We start from the raw sequence: 17,600 nt of genomic DNA, 5'->3' as shown, positions 1-17,600 counted from the left end.
GCAAAGTGTTCTAGACATTCTTAAATATTTTTCACATTTATTCCATAACCTCCTAACCCCTTTAACAGATATACATCTATTTTACACACATACTCCTTTAAGTTCATATTTGCTCTCTTTAATTTTAAACAGATTCTGGATACAACTAAATTTTGTGCTTTTTGTACATTAACAGTGCAGTTTGAGTGTTGAGTATATCACTGAATTTTTAAATACATAGATTAATAAATAATTTGTTGGTTGGTTCATAGTATTTTTTTTTTTATTTCTCTTATAGCTTTCCATTTTGTAATATGAAGAAGTGTTTGTTTTGTATGTGTTTTCTCTCCAGATTTATCACCAATCCAGCATTTATGGAGCAGCTGGGACTCATCAGCTTTAGCTTCAACCTACGAGTGTAGAGCTACAGGATCTGTGTGAAGAGTTAAATTCCTAAATTTATTGTCCTGTTAATGTTTTACATACAAATAAAGACACAAAAGAAGGATAAGATGGAAATATAAGGATACAATATAAAGTATAAAAATATAAAATTAAAGTGTGTGTGTAATAGAGATAATAGAGTGCAGTTAAACACAGTAAAAACAACAATGAAAACAAGTTACTGTGCATATTGAGAAGATGACTGATGTCAGCCATACAGACACTGCAAGTACGCAGTTATATAATAAATTAGCAGTGCAAATTTGCAAATATGTTAACCATGGACATGCATATAAATAAAAAAAGAAAAACTAGTAGTGCAGAATAATATAAAAATACAGTGAGTGGCTCTATTTGAGTAATGTTCTAATTCAAATTATGGCAAGAAATACTCAACTAAGTTAAAAAAAATGACTTGAGGAAAAAAATTATCAAAAATGAAGAAATTCTAGAACTTTTGAAGTATCATCAAGTGCAGTCACCGCATCTAGACCATCAAAAACGTGATAAAACTAGCACTCATCAGGAATGAGGAGCACCCCAAGATAGAATGTTTCTCTCTCTCTCTCTCTCTCTCTCTCTCTCTCCCTCACTCTCATCTCTTTTTATTTTACTTTATTAGCTTGACTGTTTTAAAAACAAATGTTGCCACAAATATCAAAACTGAACAAATAGCTAGATGTCAATTAAAATATTAACAGAAACAAATAAATTAATGACAAAAGTAACAACAATAAAAACAACAATAATAATAACGTATAATAATATAAGAAGTTGTTTAATAGTAATAAAATGATAATAGTAATAATTTAATAATCTCTATGATGAAACTGGCGGAACTGGCACTCATCAGGAGCGCCACAGGGTCTCTCTCTCTCTCTCTCTCTCTCTCTCTCTCTCTCTCTCTCTCTTTCTCTCTCTCTCTCTCTCTCTCTCTCTCTCTCTCTCTCTCTCTCTCTCTCTCTCTCTCTCTCTCTCAGTGAGATCATCAGCGCCATATTGAGTTCTGCTCCTCCGGCTCCGGCGGTTCTCTGGGCGCTGCGGCCTGGCTCGGCTCGGTTCTCCGGTTCCCCCTGGGTTCAGTAGCGGTCGCGGTTCTCTCGGCGGGCGGGCGGTGATGGAGGTGGACGGGCTGCTGGAGGCGCTGGAAGGTTCGGCTTTATTACCCGGGGTTTTACCGAGTACCGAGCAGCGGGGAGAGACAGTTAGCAACTTAGCTTAGCGTGCTAAGCTAGCTAGCTTAGCTAACCTGGCTAGCCTTCTGTTTCTCTCTGTGTGTTTTAGCTTTATTATCTGGGTTTTGTTGGATTTGACAGAAATTTGGTGGTATAGAGTTTAATAAAGTTAGTTTGAGTTATATTAGTTACTGAATTTAACCAGTAAGCTTCCCTTTATCTTTCTAGCTAACTGTTAGCTACTGTTTGATAAACCCAGCTTTCATAGCTAGTCGAGCTAAAGCTAACTAGCTAACATGACCCAAAAAAAAACCTAAAGTAAAGTTCTGGTAGTTAAATATCAGCTGTCGTTAGATATATAGATATATTAGCTACTGACCCAAACGTAAAGACAATTATTTAACATATTTCTGTTGTTTAACTCCCTCTTTTTATCTAAGGAATCATTGTGTAACGTTAATTATTATAACTTAGCCAGTGTTAGGTTAGCTCATAACTCATATCTTGGCCACTTTAAAATAAAAAAAGTTAATTTTACTTTTCGTCTATTTATTAAGCTTGTTTTGGTGAGTGAATTTTTTTTGTTTTAATACAGAAGACAGTTATGCTAGCTAGCTAATAATTTGGGTTAGGTTAGGTAACCTAACTTGTTGGGTTTGAGGGTTTGGGGTTGAGGTTTAATATTGTAAGTTTCGCTTAGTTTAAGTTTTATTAGTACTGTCCTTTAGCTGTCTAGATACTAATTCATTATTTTGAGACACTATCTCAATTATTTTGAGATAGTAACTTAATTCATTATTTTAGGATACTATTTCCAGAATTTCCCTCTGGAATCAAAGTGTGTCTGTGTGTCTATCTATTACTAATTTGAAATAGTAAGTCGTTATTTTGAGACAGTAAGTCGTTATTTTGAGGTAAAAAATGAATTGTGACATGTTGAAGCATTTTGAAATGGTTAATAATGTTTTAACCAGTTAGTTGTTTGCCTTTTGTTGGTTTTAAAATTGAGAAATTTGATAGTTTTGTGGTTTAAACTATTTAGGTTAACTTAGTTTAAGATTTTATTAGTTTGTTTTATTAGCGAGTTTATCCAGTAAGCTGCCCTTCAGCTGTCTAGATACTAATTCATTATTTTCATTCATTATATCTCATTATTTTGAGATAGTAAGTCATGATTTTAAGATACTATGTCCAGAATTTCCCTTTTGGAATCAAAAAAGTGTGTGTCTATTTGTCTATCTATTAACGTTACTATTTTGAGATAGTAAGTCGTTATTTTGAGGTAATAATGAATTGTGACATTTTGAAGCATTTTGTAATGATTAATAATGTATTAACCAGCTAGTTGTTTGGCTTTTGTTGGTTTTAAAATTGAGAAAATGGTGGGTTTGGGGTTTAATATTGTTAGGTTAGCTTAGTTTGAGTTAAATTAGTTACTGAATTTATCCAGTAAGCTTCCCTTTAGCTGTCTAGCTAACTGTTAGCTACTGTTTAATAAACCCAGCTTTCATAGCTAGTCGAGATAAAGCTAACTAGCTAACATAAAACAAATAAAACAAGTTTAGGTAGTTAAACATTAGCTAGCATTAGATATATACATATATTAGCTATTGACCCAAACCTAAAGACAATGAATTAACCTATTTCTGTTATTTAACTCAGTTTTTTTCCTCTTTTTTATCTAATGATTCATGGTGTAATTATTATCTTAGCCAGTGTATTTTTAGTTAGGTTAGCTCATGTTTGAACATACAGACTCCATTTATATTAAATGCTTTAACACTTTCTAATAAACTCATAATTCGGCCAATTTAGAAGGTTAATTTAACTTTTTGTATATTTATTAGTATTCTTTGGGTTGGTGAATGACCCAGAAGACAGTTGTACTGACTGGCTAATAATGTTTATCTTAGTTTAAGTTAGTTTAAGTTATTAGTTAGTGAGTTTATCCAGTAAACTGCCCTTTAGCTCTCTAGATAATAATGGTATTTTGAGATACTGTCTTATAGATTAGTTAGCTTGTGTTTGAACAAACAGATTCCAGTTAAATCAATAGCTTTAACACTTATAATAAACTAATAAGCTGGCCTCTTTAAAATAAATAAATACATTTTATTTTATTTTGGGTCTGCATATTAACCCAAGCCTCTTTGGGTTGGGGACTGTTTTGTTTTGCTAATATTGTAGATTAGACTAACTAAAGTGTGGTAGTTTTCAGTAGATATGCACTGCTGTTGATAGGATTGCAATATTTTAGCTAGGTAACTAGTTGACCCAACTATATGTATCATTTATTAACTGATACGAATACAATTATGCTAAATTAGTTAATTTAAATAAATAAATAAATAAATAAATAATTTGTAACCTAGCTAACTTTATGGCTAACGATATTAAGGTAATATCTCACATAATTATTAAGAGACATTAGTTAAAACATTATTAAACGTTTACTGAATTAATTGCTTAGAAATGTTGTAAATAATAATGAATGGTCAATTAAGTCAGTTGATTAAGTCAATTAATAATTAGTTGAGATATTATCCTAACGATTCCTCTATGCGTCTGTGTTTTCAGCCTTGACATAATTTGCATCTTGTATTTTACACTGTGTAAAACTCTATGATGAACAAACCAGAAGAAATGTTCTGTATTGACTTTAAAATACTTCCAATGAAAGTTAAGAATGTTCTATTATTGTCTTTTAAAATTAAAATTGTGCTGTATTTACAGTTGGAAGGGAAAACTATGTATATTTGATATTTCAGTGAACCATCCCTTTGAACCTTGCTGTGTTATTGACAGAAAAATTAATTTGTGAAATGTTTTTTTCTGTGTTGTGTTCAGATTTTGAAAAGAAAGGAAAGAAAGACGTCTCTCCGGTGCTGGACCAGTTTTTGTGCCATGTTGCAAAGACTGGGGAAACCATGTAAGTTGTCTGTAGAAGTTGTAACTTTTTTTAGCCATATATATATTTTTCAGACTATGTAGTGCACGTAAAATCCTTAATTTTTCCCCAAAATCGTCAGTGTGTCTTATAATGAGGGCTGTGATTAGTGGCTAATGCTAATGCTGCTGCACCAAGCCTTAGTGCTGGAGAATCTTCACTAAAAATTCTCCCTTATAACACTGTACTTTAGTGGAGTGGCTTTACTGCTCCTTAATACCTTACTGGTAGAATACATACATACATGCATACATACAAGACACTCCTGATTACAATCAAGAAACGATTTACTGTATTTCCATATTTTCACACTGTAAGGCGCACTTAAAATCCTTTAATTTTCCCAAAAAATGTGACTGTGCGCCAAACACTGTGTATCAAACACTTCAAGTATGTTTTGACACCCATTTCTCAAAGAAGAATTGTAAAGTTATGTTGTGTAAAGCTGTATTTATGAATAGGAATTGGTAGACGGTTGAGTGGATTGGTCTGAGATTGTAAAATGTCCTGTGTTTTCGCTCCTCTACAGGGTATCATGGTCACAGTTCAAAAGCTACTTTCTCTTTAAGCTGGAGAAAGTGATGGAGGACTTCAGAGCTTCAGCTCCGGAGCAGAGAGGACCTGCAAACCCCAACGTGGAGTCGGTCCCATTCGAAGAGATGAAGGAGAGGATACTGAAGATCGTCAACGGATACAATGGGTAAATAGTGATCAACTGTTGCTTGTATAAGTTAGGTATACAGACTGCTGTTTCTGAAACATACAAAATGCTGTCCGTTCATTAGTGTAGTAGTGAAAGGGGTGATAGTGTAACAGTGGAAGAAGTGATGGTGTAGTAGGAATGGAAGGCGTAATTGTGTAGTAGTGTAAGGAGTGATAGTGTAGTAGTGGAAACAGTGATGGTGTAGTTGTAGAAGGAATGATGGTGTAGTGCAGGGGTGTCAAACTCATTTTGGCCGAGGGCCACATTGGCATATTGGCTGTCCTCCGAGGGCCAGATGTAACTTATAAATATAAGAAAATGTAACCAAATGTAATATATGTAAATGAATGTAATTACTCCTTAATGTTAAATAACTCTCAATATATTATTTATTCAATCAAATATTACAGTTGCATGGAAAAATGTTTGCTTGTTGCTCTATTAACATAAATCCTGTTATGAAATCCAAAAACTCCATCAATCAAGAACCAAACTATACAAGTGAATAGAAATGACATAAAATACAAGTTATATTAACTTTGATCAAAACGTTTGATACTGAAAAGAGGCTTAATAAATATAAAATCAAAAATTGTGAGCTGTGACAGATTTAGCATTTCCTCATCCAACCACTAGTGGGAGCTGCAGCAGCACAAGCCCACAGTCTTTACTGAGTCAGAGCTACAGCCCGGCCACGGGCTACAGGACTCAGCTGAGCCAGTCTGGAGCGTTTTTAAAATTTTAAGTTCTTCTGTGTATGAAATAAAATAACCCCACTAACCGGATAATACAGCTCTCTACAGTTCATATTTCAGCCCAAGCAGCTAACAGCAGCAGTTTAGAGCAGCCATCCCGGAGTCACTGCTCGGATTACATTATAAACAGGTCAGTTAGCGCGCTGCTAACCTCAGGATGTTTATAACTACGGAGTTTAGAACACACCACGGCTGCAAGGTTAGACTGTTGAAGGCTACTGAAGACTATTAAAGGCTATTGGAGGTTATTGAAAGGGTTATTGGGGGCAGAAATCAGTAAAGGCTGGTTAGATAAGTGATTCACCTCCTCGTCCTTTGCTGAGGTGAAACTGCGACTAGCCATGTCACAGTGATGTTTATTAACCTCATTAAAACAGATTTTGTCAGCTATTGTCGTATAAATATTTACACATAATTTATATCTCTTCTAAAAAGCGTTTATTTTGGTCAGTAACACAAAATGCATACCGGTCTTTCGCCTTGAAGCACAGCCGTCCGTCTGCATCAACTTTTCTTTTTCTGGATATTATGGGATAAACATTCCAATTCCACCCGCGAAGTTACACCTTCCCTCCGGCAGGGTTTCCACATCAATGACTACACTGCCGTGTAGTGGCAGTAAGCCGTAACTTTGCGGGTAATACAATCGACAAGCATTGTGGGAAATGTATTTTTTGGTCAAAGAACGCTTCTGACCTATTTATTATAGACACTAAGATTTTACAAGCTCTCGCGGGCCACATAAAAAGACGTGGCGGGCCACATTTGGCCCGCGGGCCTTGTGTTTGACACATGTGGTGTAGTGGAAGGGGCGATGGTGTAGTAGTGGAGGAAATGGTAGTGTAATAGTGGAAGGGGTGATAGTGTAACAGTGGAAGAAGTGATGGTGTAGTAGGAATGGAAGGCGTAATTGTGTAGTAGTAGTGTAAGGAGTGATAGTGTAGTAGTGGAAACAGTGATGGTGTAGTTGTAGAAGGAATGATGGTGTAGTGGAAGGGGCGATGGTGTAGTAGTGGAGGAAATGGTAGTGTAATAGTGGAAGGGGTGATGGTGTAGTAGTAGTAGTGGAAGTAAAGATAGTATAGTACTAAAAGAGATGCAGTTTAATAGTGGAAGGAGTGATGGTGTAGTAGTGGAAGTACTGAAAGTGTAGTAGTAGAAGGAATGATAGTGTAGTGGAAAGGGGCGATGGTGTAGTAGTGGAGAAAACGATAGTGTTATAGTGGAAGGGGTGATGGTGTAACAGTGGAAGAAGTGATGGTGTAGTAGGAATGGAAGGCGTAATTGTGTAGTAGTAGTGTAAGGAGTGATAGTGTAGTGGTGATAGTGTAGTAGTAGAAGGAATGATAGTGTAGTGGAAGGGGCGATGGTGTAGGAGTGGAGGAAATGGTAGTGTAATAGTGGAAGAAGTGATGGTGTAGTAGGAATGGACGGTGTAGGTGTACTAGTGTAAGGAGTGATAGTGTAGTAGTGGAAAGGGGTGATGGTGTAGTAGGGGAAAGGGGTGATGGTGTAGTAGTGGAAAGGGGCGATGGTGTAGTAGTGGAAAGGGGCGATGGTGTAGTAGTGGAAAGGGGCGATGGTGTAGTAGTGGAAAGGGGCGATGGTGTAGTAGTGGAAAGGGGCGATGGTGTAGTAGTGGAAAGGGGCGATGGTGTAGTAGTGGAAAGGGGCGATGGTGTAGTAGTGGAAAGGGGCGATGGTGTAGTAGTGGAAAGGGGCGATGGTGTAGTAGTGGAAAGGGGCGATGGTGTAGTAGTGGAAAGGGGCGATGGTGTAGTAGTGGAAAGGGGCGATGGTGTAGTAGTGGAAAGGGGCGATGGTGTAGTAGTGGAAAGGGGCGATGGTGTAGTAGTGGAAAGGGGCGATGGTGTAGTAGTGGAAAGGGGCGATGGTGTAGTAGTGGAAAGGGGCGATGGTGTAGTAGTGGAGGAAATGGTAGTGTAATAGTGGAAGAAGTGATGGTTTAGTAGGAATGGACGGTGTAGGTGTACTAGTGTAAGGAGTGATAGTGTAGTAGTGGAAGGGGTGATAGTGTTGTAGTAGTGGAAGTAAAGATAGTATAGTACTGAAAGGAGATGCAGTTTAATAGTGTAAGGAGTGATGGTGTAGTAGTAGTGGAAGGAGTGATAGTGTAGTACTGAAAGGAGATGCAGTTTAATAGTGTAAAGAGTGATGGTGTAGTAGTGGAAGTACTGAAAGTGTAGTAGTGGAAGTACTGAAAGTGTAGTAGTGGAAGGAGATACAGATTATAAGTGGAAGGAGTGATAGTGTAGTACTGAAAGAAGATGCAGTTTAATAGTGGAAGGAGTGATGGTGTAGTAGTAGTTTAAGGAGTGATGGTGTAGGAGTGTAAGGGTTGATGGTGTAGTAGTAGTGTAAAGTGTTTAAAGTCTTTTACCCCTGTGTAATTGCGCCATCTACTGACTGTTGCACGTGTGAGAGACAGATGAGGGTCAGTTATGGATGTGCTGTCTGTTATTGGGTTTATTTGATGTAAATGTTGGTTTGTTGTTTGCTAAGTGTGGCTAATGTAATAAATGTGTTTGGTCTGCCCTCCAGAATTCCTTTTACTATCCAGCGTTTGTGTGAGCTGCTCACAGACCCCAAGAGGAACTACTCAGGAACAGAGAAATTCCTCCGGGGGGTTGAGAAGGTAAGAACACACAGTCATTTAATGTAGAATTTATTTTTTTATGTAGTGATAAATGAAAACATTAAGGTAAAATAATAGTGTGTTTTAATCAGAGCTTTCAAAATCAATTACCCTCAATTACGGCCTTCATTAAGAGCATGTATTCCCACAAATTATTAATTGGTTACATTGAATTTATTTAATTCATTATAATCTGCATTTTAGAGGGTTATTATTTAAAAACTACTGGCTACTAATGGCATCCACATTTCCACATACAGCAAAGGAAACTATCACTCTTCCTTTCCTGGGGTGGTCCTGATGAGTGCCAGTTCCATCATAATGTGTTTGAAGGTCTTTTTGACTGCACTTGAGGATACTTTCATAGTTTCTCTTAAAGTATTTTTTTTCTTTACTTAGTTTTACTTAGTTGAGTAGCTGTTGCTTCTCATAACCTGGATTAGAACATTCTCAAATGTTCACTATTCACTGTATACCTGTAACTCTACCTCTTCACTACTTTACTTTAACTGATGCTCTCAAACTTTACATTAAGAGACAAGAAATGAAAGTTATTAACTCTTGATGAGTTCAGCACAGCTGTTAACTGAAACCTCATAAACCTGACTGAGAAAATGCCAAGAGGTGCTACTTTGTTTAGTAAATAATTTCAGGTTTTCCTTCATAGTTCAGATTACTTTAGTATTAATCTACAATGAAGAACATTTTTAAATAATGAAAAAACAGAATTTAAGGTGTCCTAATTTTTGATCGGTAGTGTATTAGCAGAAATCCAAAATGACCAGCTGAAGAATGAAGGAAACAGTTCTTTTAAAATTACGAGGGACTATTTTCCCCAAACATAAATGAGCTTATTGTAGACTGAGGAGGTAATTCACATTTGGAAAGACGGTACAGTTTAAAATTAGACTTCTCTATGTCCTAAAACTATAAATACTACATATCTACACCTTTTAGAGCTGTCCTTACCATTACAGTAAGCCCTTGGGTTGGTAGTTGTTAGTATGTATATTCTGCTGTAATAATAACTTGAACATCAATATGAAAATTATATTTTTTGCTCAAAAATGAACCTTATTGTTTGTATGTTTCTTTCTCTAGAATGTGATGGTGGTCAGCTGTGTGTATCCCACATCTGAGTAAGTGATGCTTCTTTAAATAGTGCATTGCACCATGCACACTTTGTAGTGAATAACTCTGAATATCTAAATCTATTTTCTTAATTTATCAGGAAAAATGGCTGCAGTGGTGTTAACCGAATGAACGGGGTCATGTTGCCAGGCAACACATCGGTCTTCACTGAGAGGTAAGGCAGATTAGCCTAAGGTTAGAGTTATATGTGAGTTATAGTGCTTAATTAGCCGTGATTGCAAAAAATGTCTAATTGAAAACTGTAGTGTGAGAGAGTGCAGTCCTGTAACAGATCTATTTTTATAGGTGTGTGCACACTCACACTGGGATGTGGTGTTAGTGGTGTGATGTTTTTTTCTGTGGGAAAGTGAAGCGTTTTGAATAGTTTGAGCACAATGGCCTACTTTTAATTCTCTAGGTAAAGCAACGGGCCAGATTATAGTGATGGGCCAGGTTTAAAATGCTGGGTAAAGTGATGGACCAGGTTAAAGTGCCGGATTTAAGTGCTGGGCCAGGTTAAAATGCTGAGTTTAAGTGCTGGGCTGGATAAAGTGCCAGGTTTAAGTGCTGGGCTGGATAAAGTGCCAGGTTTAAGTGCTGGGCTGGAAAAAGTGCTGGGTTTAAGTGCTGGGCTGGATAAAGTGCTGGGTTAAAGTGCCGGGTCAGGTTAAAATGCTGAGTTTAAGTGTTGGGCTGGTTTAAGTGCCAGGTTTAAGTGCTGGGCAGGATAAAGTGCCAGGTTTAAGTGCTGGGCTGGATAAAGTGCCAGGTTTAAGTGCTGGGCTGGATAAAGTGCCAGGTTTAAGTGCTGGGCTGGATAAAGTGCCGGATTTAAGTGCCGGGTCAGGTTAAAATGCTGAGTTTAAGTGTTGGGCTGGATAAAGTGCCAGGTTTAAGTGCTGGGCTGGATAAAGTGCCGGATTTAAGTGCCGGGCCAGGTTAAAATGCTGAGTTTAAGTGCTGAGCTGGATAAAGTGCCAGGTTTAAGTGCTGGGCTGGATAAAGTGCCAGGTTTAAGTGCTGGGCTGGATAAAGTGCTGGGTTAAAGTGCCGGGTCAGGTTAAAATGCTGAGTTTAAGTGCTGGGCTGGATAAAGTGCCGGGTTTAAGTGCTGGGCTGGATAAAGTGCCGGGTTTAAGTGCTCTGCTGGTAAAAGTGCCGGATTTAAATGCTGGGCCAGGTTAAAATGCTGAGTTTAAGTGCTGGGCTGGATAAAGTGCCGGATTTAAGTGCCGGGCCAGGTTAAAATGCTGAGTTTAAGTGCTGGGCTGGATAAAGTGCCAGGTTTAAGTGCTGGGCTGGATAAAGTGCCGGGTTTAAGTGCTCTGCTGGTAAAAGTGCCGGATTTAAATGCTGGGCCAGGTTAAAATGCTGAGTTTAAGTGCTGGGCTGGATAAAGTGCCGGATTTAAGTGCCGGGCCAGGTTAAAATGCTGAGTTTAAGTGCTGGGCTGGATAAAGTGCCAGGTTTAAGTGCTGGGCTGGATAAAGTGCCGGGTTTAAGTGCTCTGCTGGTAAAAGTGCCGGATTTAAATGCTGGGCCAGGTTAAAGTGCCGGGCCAGGTTAAAGTGGCGGGTTTAAGTGCTGGGCCAGGTTAAAGTGCCGAGCCAGGTTAATATGCTGGATTTAAGTGCAGGACTGGTTAAAGTGCCGGGTTTAAGTGCTGGGCTGGTTAAACTGATGGAGTAAAGTGACAGGCAAGTGGCGGGGTAAAGTGGCAGGCCAGGTTAAAGTGACGGGCCGGTGGCGGGTTGAGGTAAAGCAGCGGGTTAAAGTGGCAGGCTGGTGATCTGGGTTAAAATTGGTTGTGTTGTGCAGCTCCAAGAAAATAATTGTGATTATATTAAACCTTCCCCTCTCTTTTTCTCAGGAAGGTGAACGGGCCAGGTACCCCCAGACCGCTGAACAGACCCAAACACACTCCATCAAGTTCTCTGGCTACGAACGGCCTTCCTGACAGCACAGAAAACAAAGAATCTAACTCAACATCCGGCCACAACAAACCCGTTAGGTATGATTTAATATATTTAATCTCCTAGAACTCTTAGGCTACGTTCACACTGCAGGCACTTAGCATATGGCACGCATGACAGAGCAGTGCTTCACGTTAAGTTTCACTTTAATCCCAGCCAGAATATTAGGAACTTTTAGAATGAACGTTTAGACTATGCCGCATGGCTGCTACACGGCTCTTTTTACATTATTTAAATCAGTCCAAAATAGTTGAGTTCTTTTACCTTGTTTTTCTGTCACTGAATCCTTCACTCCCTGCTATTGTCTATTTTACTGTTTACTCACTGACATTTTCAGCTGTACTCAGTCTTTTTTCCTTTATGATGTCATGATATTTTAGAGTTTTTTAGCAATATTCTTGGTGATATGAAATGTAATTTTTTTATTTGTTTCAAGAATATACTATGGCAACAAAATAAATACTCTCCACTCCCTTTCTTTTTTTTGTTTTCCCCTTTGTTTTTGTTTTATTTTTTTCTTTCTAAGGTTCCCCCCACCGCACTTATGCCTACTATTTGCTTATATTATTATCTTATAGTTTTTGTGGTCATTGTTTATATAATATAACTCTGAATAAACACTAATAAAGCTAATTTTTTCTTTTAAAGAGAAAAAAATATATATAAACAAATAAATATTCAAGTTTGACTTAGTATAAATATAATTATCAAGCATTCAGTAGAAAAACAAAATTTTAAACATTTGTGTATATCATAAACATTAAGTTACCAAATTAATGATATTATCAAATAGTGTAACAAAACAAAATAATAAAGTAACGCAACAACTAAAATCTCCAAAAAAAAACAGTACAGCATATTTATTTAGTGCATGCATATAAACTGAAAATGTAAACAATAGTAAATAGAAAATCAAATACAAAATAGACTTAATGCTTTAGATAATATAACTATTATCATTTATTTTTTTATTATTATTATTATAATTATTATACATTATTATTGTGTATATGATATGATCTCACGCACCCATACTTTCATGCAGACCATTTTTGTAGACCCGTATTATTAATCCATATTCTGGTTCTGCTGTGCAGCGACTCCTCTGTATCGGGGTTGAGCTCTCCTCCGAGTGGCTCTGTGAAGAACAAGCACTCTGATGAGGAGGAGGACATGGAGGAGGAGCAGCAGGAGGTGAAGAGGCTGAAGTTCAGTGAGGACGGAGGTGAGGAAGAGGAGGATGGTGAAGAGGAGGTGAACAGTGAGGAGGAGCTGCGGCCTGCGCTGCCCGAGAGCGCGTCGGAGGTGCAGGGCAGCGAGTCGCCGTCGTCCATGACGGAGGAGAAGGATGAAGGCTGTGAGGAGGAGACGGAGGCGGCCACTTCATCAGCAGCCGCTGAAGACCAAGGTATCACTTTAAAACATTCAGATTAGAGCTGGGCAATATATCAGCAGTTTATCTATCATGATAAATGTTCTTATCGTATGGACAATAAGTATATTGAGGTTGTGTCTTAAAGAGAATCAATCCAGCTGTACATTTCAAGAATGTGGGCTGTGAGGTTAATGGAATTAATTTAATTATTCAAGTCATTGCTTTCAAAATGTGATAATAGAGATTAAACAGATTTATATTTAGATGCTGCAATAAGAAATCTCAGTAGATTTTTCCATTAGACTTTATTTTACGAAAAGGTTATTTTTGCATAGTTTTTAAAGTAAAAGCTTCTTCTACTTCTTTTCGTTTTCTTATTGTTCTTCTCATTGCTCTCTTCCTCCTCCTCCTCCTCCTCCTGCTTCTTCTTCTCAACGTTCTCCTTCTCCTCCTTTTTCTCATTATTCTTCTCCTCCTTCTTCTCTTCCTCCTCCTGCTTCTTCTTTTCATCGTTCTTCTTTTCTTCTTCTCATCTTAAATCATATTCTCCTTACTTTTTTTTCTTCTCCCCTTTATTCTTCTTCTTTTCCTCATTCTTCCTCTTCTACTTCAAAGTCAAAGTCAAAGTGGTTTTTATTGTCATTTCAGCTATATACAGAGTACACAGTGAAACGAAACAACGTTCCTCCAGGGACCATGGTGCACATAAACACAGTGTAGACAGAACAATAGTGCAACAGTACAAAAGTGCAGACAGACAATACAACACAATACAGACAAAGAATAATAAATAACAAGACAGTGTGCAAATTATGCAGTGTGCAAAAAAGACCAGGTGAGGTAGTAATTACCTCTATTTCACAGTGTGCCGGCCGGATCCCGGCTCTCTTCTCTCTCTTCTCCTCCTCCTCCTTCAACTTCTTCATCTTCTTCTTCTTCTTCTCAGCATTCTCCTCATTCTTCTCTTCCTCCTCCTGCTTCTTCTTTTCTTCTTCTCATCTTAAATCATCTTCTCCTTCAACTTCTCCTTACTTTCTTTTTCTTCTCCTCTTTATTCTTCTTCTTCTTCTAAAAAGACTCTACCTTGAAAATCGCTTTCTGAAAGCTCCATTTTTCTTTGACCTAAAACAGTGATTTTGTGTGAAAGGCAGACAAAAACATTTTTTAAATATTTGGATTTGTGTGGACAGGTCCTTCAAGCGCCTGAAATAGGGCTGTGCAATATTGTTAGAAATTGATATTCTGATTCTGTTTTTCATCTGCGATATATAAAAAATTTAAGGAAATTTTACCGGAACTACCTACATAAGTCTGTGGTCAGAAATGTTGTGATATTAATAAAGCACTCTGTGTATCGAAGATGGGAGAAATGTTGTGATATTAATAAAGCACTCTGTGTATCGAAGATGGGAGTATAATAAGCAATGTTCCTGAAGTAGATGTGTCCTGGGAAATCAAAATACATCAGCGTATGAATTTTCTTTTTGTATCAAGCAGAAAAACGTATCATTCTTAACATTTGTATTTATTTCTTTCTTTTCTTGCTTTGTTTGTTTTCAGAGCCGTCCAGCACTCAGTCCAGCTGCTCTCCTGTAGACGATCGAGACGGCTGCTCCGCTGAGAGGGAAGTTCCCAGCGGCTCCAACTCAGAGGATCCGAGCGATATGGACCAGTCTGAGCAGCGAGCGCCGGCCTCCAGCCCCGAACCTCGGGACGAGGAGGAGGAGCCCAGCGAGCCGGTCAGCAGCAGCTGCGACGACAGCGGATCCAGCAGCAACGAGAGCGGCGGCGGCGGGGGTCCGGCCCCCAGCAGCAGCGCTGCAGACTCTCCAACAGAGGGGGACGTAGAGCCCGGGGACTCGGAGAACACAGAGGAGCCTATGGAACAGGACTGAGAGCTTTACGGAAATCAGACATCGTAGCGTAACAGCAATTAGCGTGTCCTCGTGTGGAGGGTTGAGAAGAACACACTAACGAACACTATATCCAGAGGAGCTTGTTGACTTTGGGTCGCTGAAAGCTGAAAACCGCTGCCGCCAACACAAGCCTTCTGTTCCAGTGTCACGAACAATGGTCTCCATCAGTCTCCAACAGTCTCCCCCACTGAATGGACACTCTACTCTGCTGGTGTACATATGTGATTTTTCAGTTTCTGATTGTGAGATTTGAGAAGAACACACCAATGAACACTATAGGGAAGAGCTTTGTTGACTTGGGGCAGCTGAAGGCTCTGGTCAGCAGTCTCCAACGGACTCCAATGGTCTCTTGGCGCAGCTAAAAGCTGAAAACCGCCATCACCACAACAAGCCTTCTGGTCCAGTGTCACAAACCACAGTCTCCAATGGACTCCAGCAGTCTCCATCGATCTCCAACGGTCTCCCTCTCTGTATGGACACTCTACTCTGCTGGTCTACATTTTTGATTTTCAGTTTCGGATTGTGGAGATATGTGAAGAACACACTAACGAACAGTATCGGGAAGAACTTTTTGACTTGGGGCAGCTAAAAGCTGCTGCCAACACAAGCCTTCTGATCCAGTGTTACGAACAACGGTCTCCAGCAGTCTTCAACCATCTCCAACGGCCTGCAGCAGCCTCCAACCATCTCCAACGGCCTACAGCAGCCACCAAACATCTCCAATGGCATCCAACGGTCTCTAACAATCTCCAGCGATTTCCACTGGTTTTCAACGGTCCCAGCAGTCTCCAGCAGACCAACGGCCTCCAGCAGTCTCCAACAGCCTTCCCCCTCTGAATGGACACTCTGCTGGTTTTCAATTGTGGAGATTTGAGAAGAACACACTAACGAACACTATCGGGAAGAGCTTGTTGACTTGGGGCAGCTAAAAGCTGAAAACCTCCATCGCCACCACAAGCCTTCTGGTCCAGTGTCACAAACAACGGTCTCCAATGGACTCCAACAGTCTCCAGCGTTCGTTCCTCTCCCTACTGACACAATACTCTGCTGATGTACATATGATTTATTTTCATTTTCGAATTGAAGGTTTTAAACTGGAAGGTTCTCTTTTCTATGCTCTGAGTTGGTTTTCAAAGGCATTTTTCTCCTTCTGTCGGCTTTTTTCACTGTACCATAGCGAAGGGACGTCTCACTTTTTTGGTTTGTGTGCTCTGCTCTGAACGAGGCCTGCTTTTTTCTTATGATTTTGTTGTTTTTGTAGTTAAGTTCATAGAGGTTTGTAGACGTTCCCAAACTCCTGCCAGACAGTGGAGCGTCAGTCTGTCTGCCTTGCTTTATGCAGTTTCTCCAAAGACCCAACACTGAGCTACTGTTTACAGTAGTGTACAGAAGACACAGGCAAATGCAAGCCATAGTTATCAGTCCCGGTTTTGTTTTTTAGTTTATTTTTCCACCTTGTTTTTGGGTGCGAATGCTGGTTTTTTTTTCAGCTGTTAAAGTTGCGTTTTTGGATGCACGCGGAACGTCTCGCTGTTTTTCTGCATTGTAAGAGGTGCAACACCTTTTTTGCAAGTTTCCTTTGCTTTGTGTTTCTTTTTTGTTCTTCTTCCTTTTATATTCTCTCGCTGTTACAACAACCCAGCTATATTGTAGACTATACTGAAGGAGAGTTTAATATAAAAAGATACATTTTAATTTGAAAAATCTGACTTTTTTGACTTGGACTTGGTTCACTATAATTTATATAAACATTTCAATGAATCATTCTTTTGTTTTTTGAGATTTTTTTTTTTTTGGTTCGTTTTGTTTATCTGTTCACAGTTACTGACGACTGTTTATATAAAGTGTGTGTTTGAGCGCGTGTGTGAGAGTGAATGAGACTAAATGAGAAATCAGGAGAGCGAGAGGCCCATGTCTACACCGTAGGTAGTCTCACCAATAACAGCTGGCTGCCTCCACTGCAGCCGTACCGTTTTTATATTTAGAATTTTTTAATTGCTGTTGAGTTTTTTTTTTTGTAGAGCATTTTGTGTTCACTGCTTATCGTGAATCCATGTTATTGTGAGATCTCTGTGTAAAACTGAATGCGTGTGCTTTTGATGCAGTATTCAGGTGAAGCAATAAATGTTCTGGTGGTTTTAAAATAAAAATAAATTGTTTTTATTTGTCTTATTGGTTATTAGGTATGCACCAATTGAAGATATTTTGGGCCGATATATGTATACACACACTTTTGCAATTTTGCAGTACATTTTGATAGTTTAACGTACCTAAATTAAACAACAAAAGGATAAATTATATTATAAAACAAAATTCACACAGGCTGGAGGTTATTTTCAGATGATTCTAGGATACTTATATTTATTTACAAAAATAAATAATGTTTTGTAATGTTTCTAATGTTACTATAACATGTAAATTTTAATTGAGTGGACAGAGTGTAACTAATGTTAATAATGTTCATGATAGAGAGAGAGAGAGAGAGATTATCTGCCTATACTGTTTAATTTTTTTTTTCTAATGTTTGAGTAAAATGATATGATCTG

General features: G+C 38.6%; 1 protein-coding gene across 1 annotated transcript; it reads left to right on the top strand.

Annotated features, from left to right (window-relative positions):
- The first annotated feature begins 1,399 nt into the window (after positions 1-1,399).
- Positions 1,400-17,217, top strand: ppp4r2b (protein phosphatase 4, regulatory subunit 2b). Its single transcript, XM_007234615.4, has 9 exons — positions 1,400-1,574; positions 4,446-4,527; positions 5,075-5,245; positions 8,566-8,659; positions 9,761-9,798; positions 9,891-9,965; positions 11,661-11,801; positions 12,861-13,171; positions 14,699-17,217. The coding sequence occupies exons 1-9, from the start codon at positions 1,541-1,543 to the stop codon at positions 15,031-15,033; spliced, it is 1,281 nt and encodes a 426-aa protein (XP_007234677.3). The 5' UTR covers positions 1,400-1,540; the 3' UTR covers positions 15,034-17,217.
- Positions 17,218-17,600: the final 383 nt, after the last annotated feature.

This window comes from Astyanax mexicanus, chromosome 5 (assembly GCF_023375975.1).
Source record: "Astyanax mexicanus isolate ESR-SI-001 chromosome 5, AstMex3_surface, whole genome shotgun sequence".
NCBI classification, from domain to species: Eukaryota; Metazoa; Chordata; class Actinopteri; order Characiformes; family Acestrorhamphidae; genus Astyanax; species Astyanax mexicanus.
Note: the sequence above shows the minus strand (reverse complement) of the source record. Positions and strands in the feature narration are given on the sequence as shown.

Coding starts and splice junctions, on each gene's coding strand:
- ppp4r2b (XM_007234615.4), top strand. CDS start 1,541: ATGGAGGTGGACGGGCTGCTGGAGGCGCTGGAAG. Junction 4,528..5,074: donor GCAAAGACTGGGGAAACCAT/GTAAGTTGTCTG, acceptor GCTCCTCTACAG/GGTATCATGGTCACAGTTCA. Junction 9,799..9,890: donor TGTGTGTATCCCACATCTGA/GTAAGTGATGCT, acceptor TTAATTTATCAG/GAAAAATGGCTGCAGTGGTG.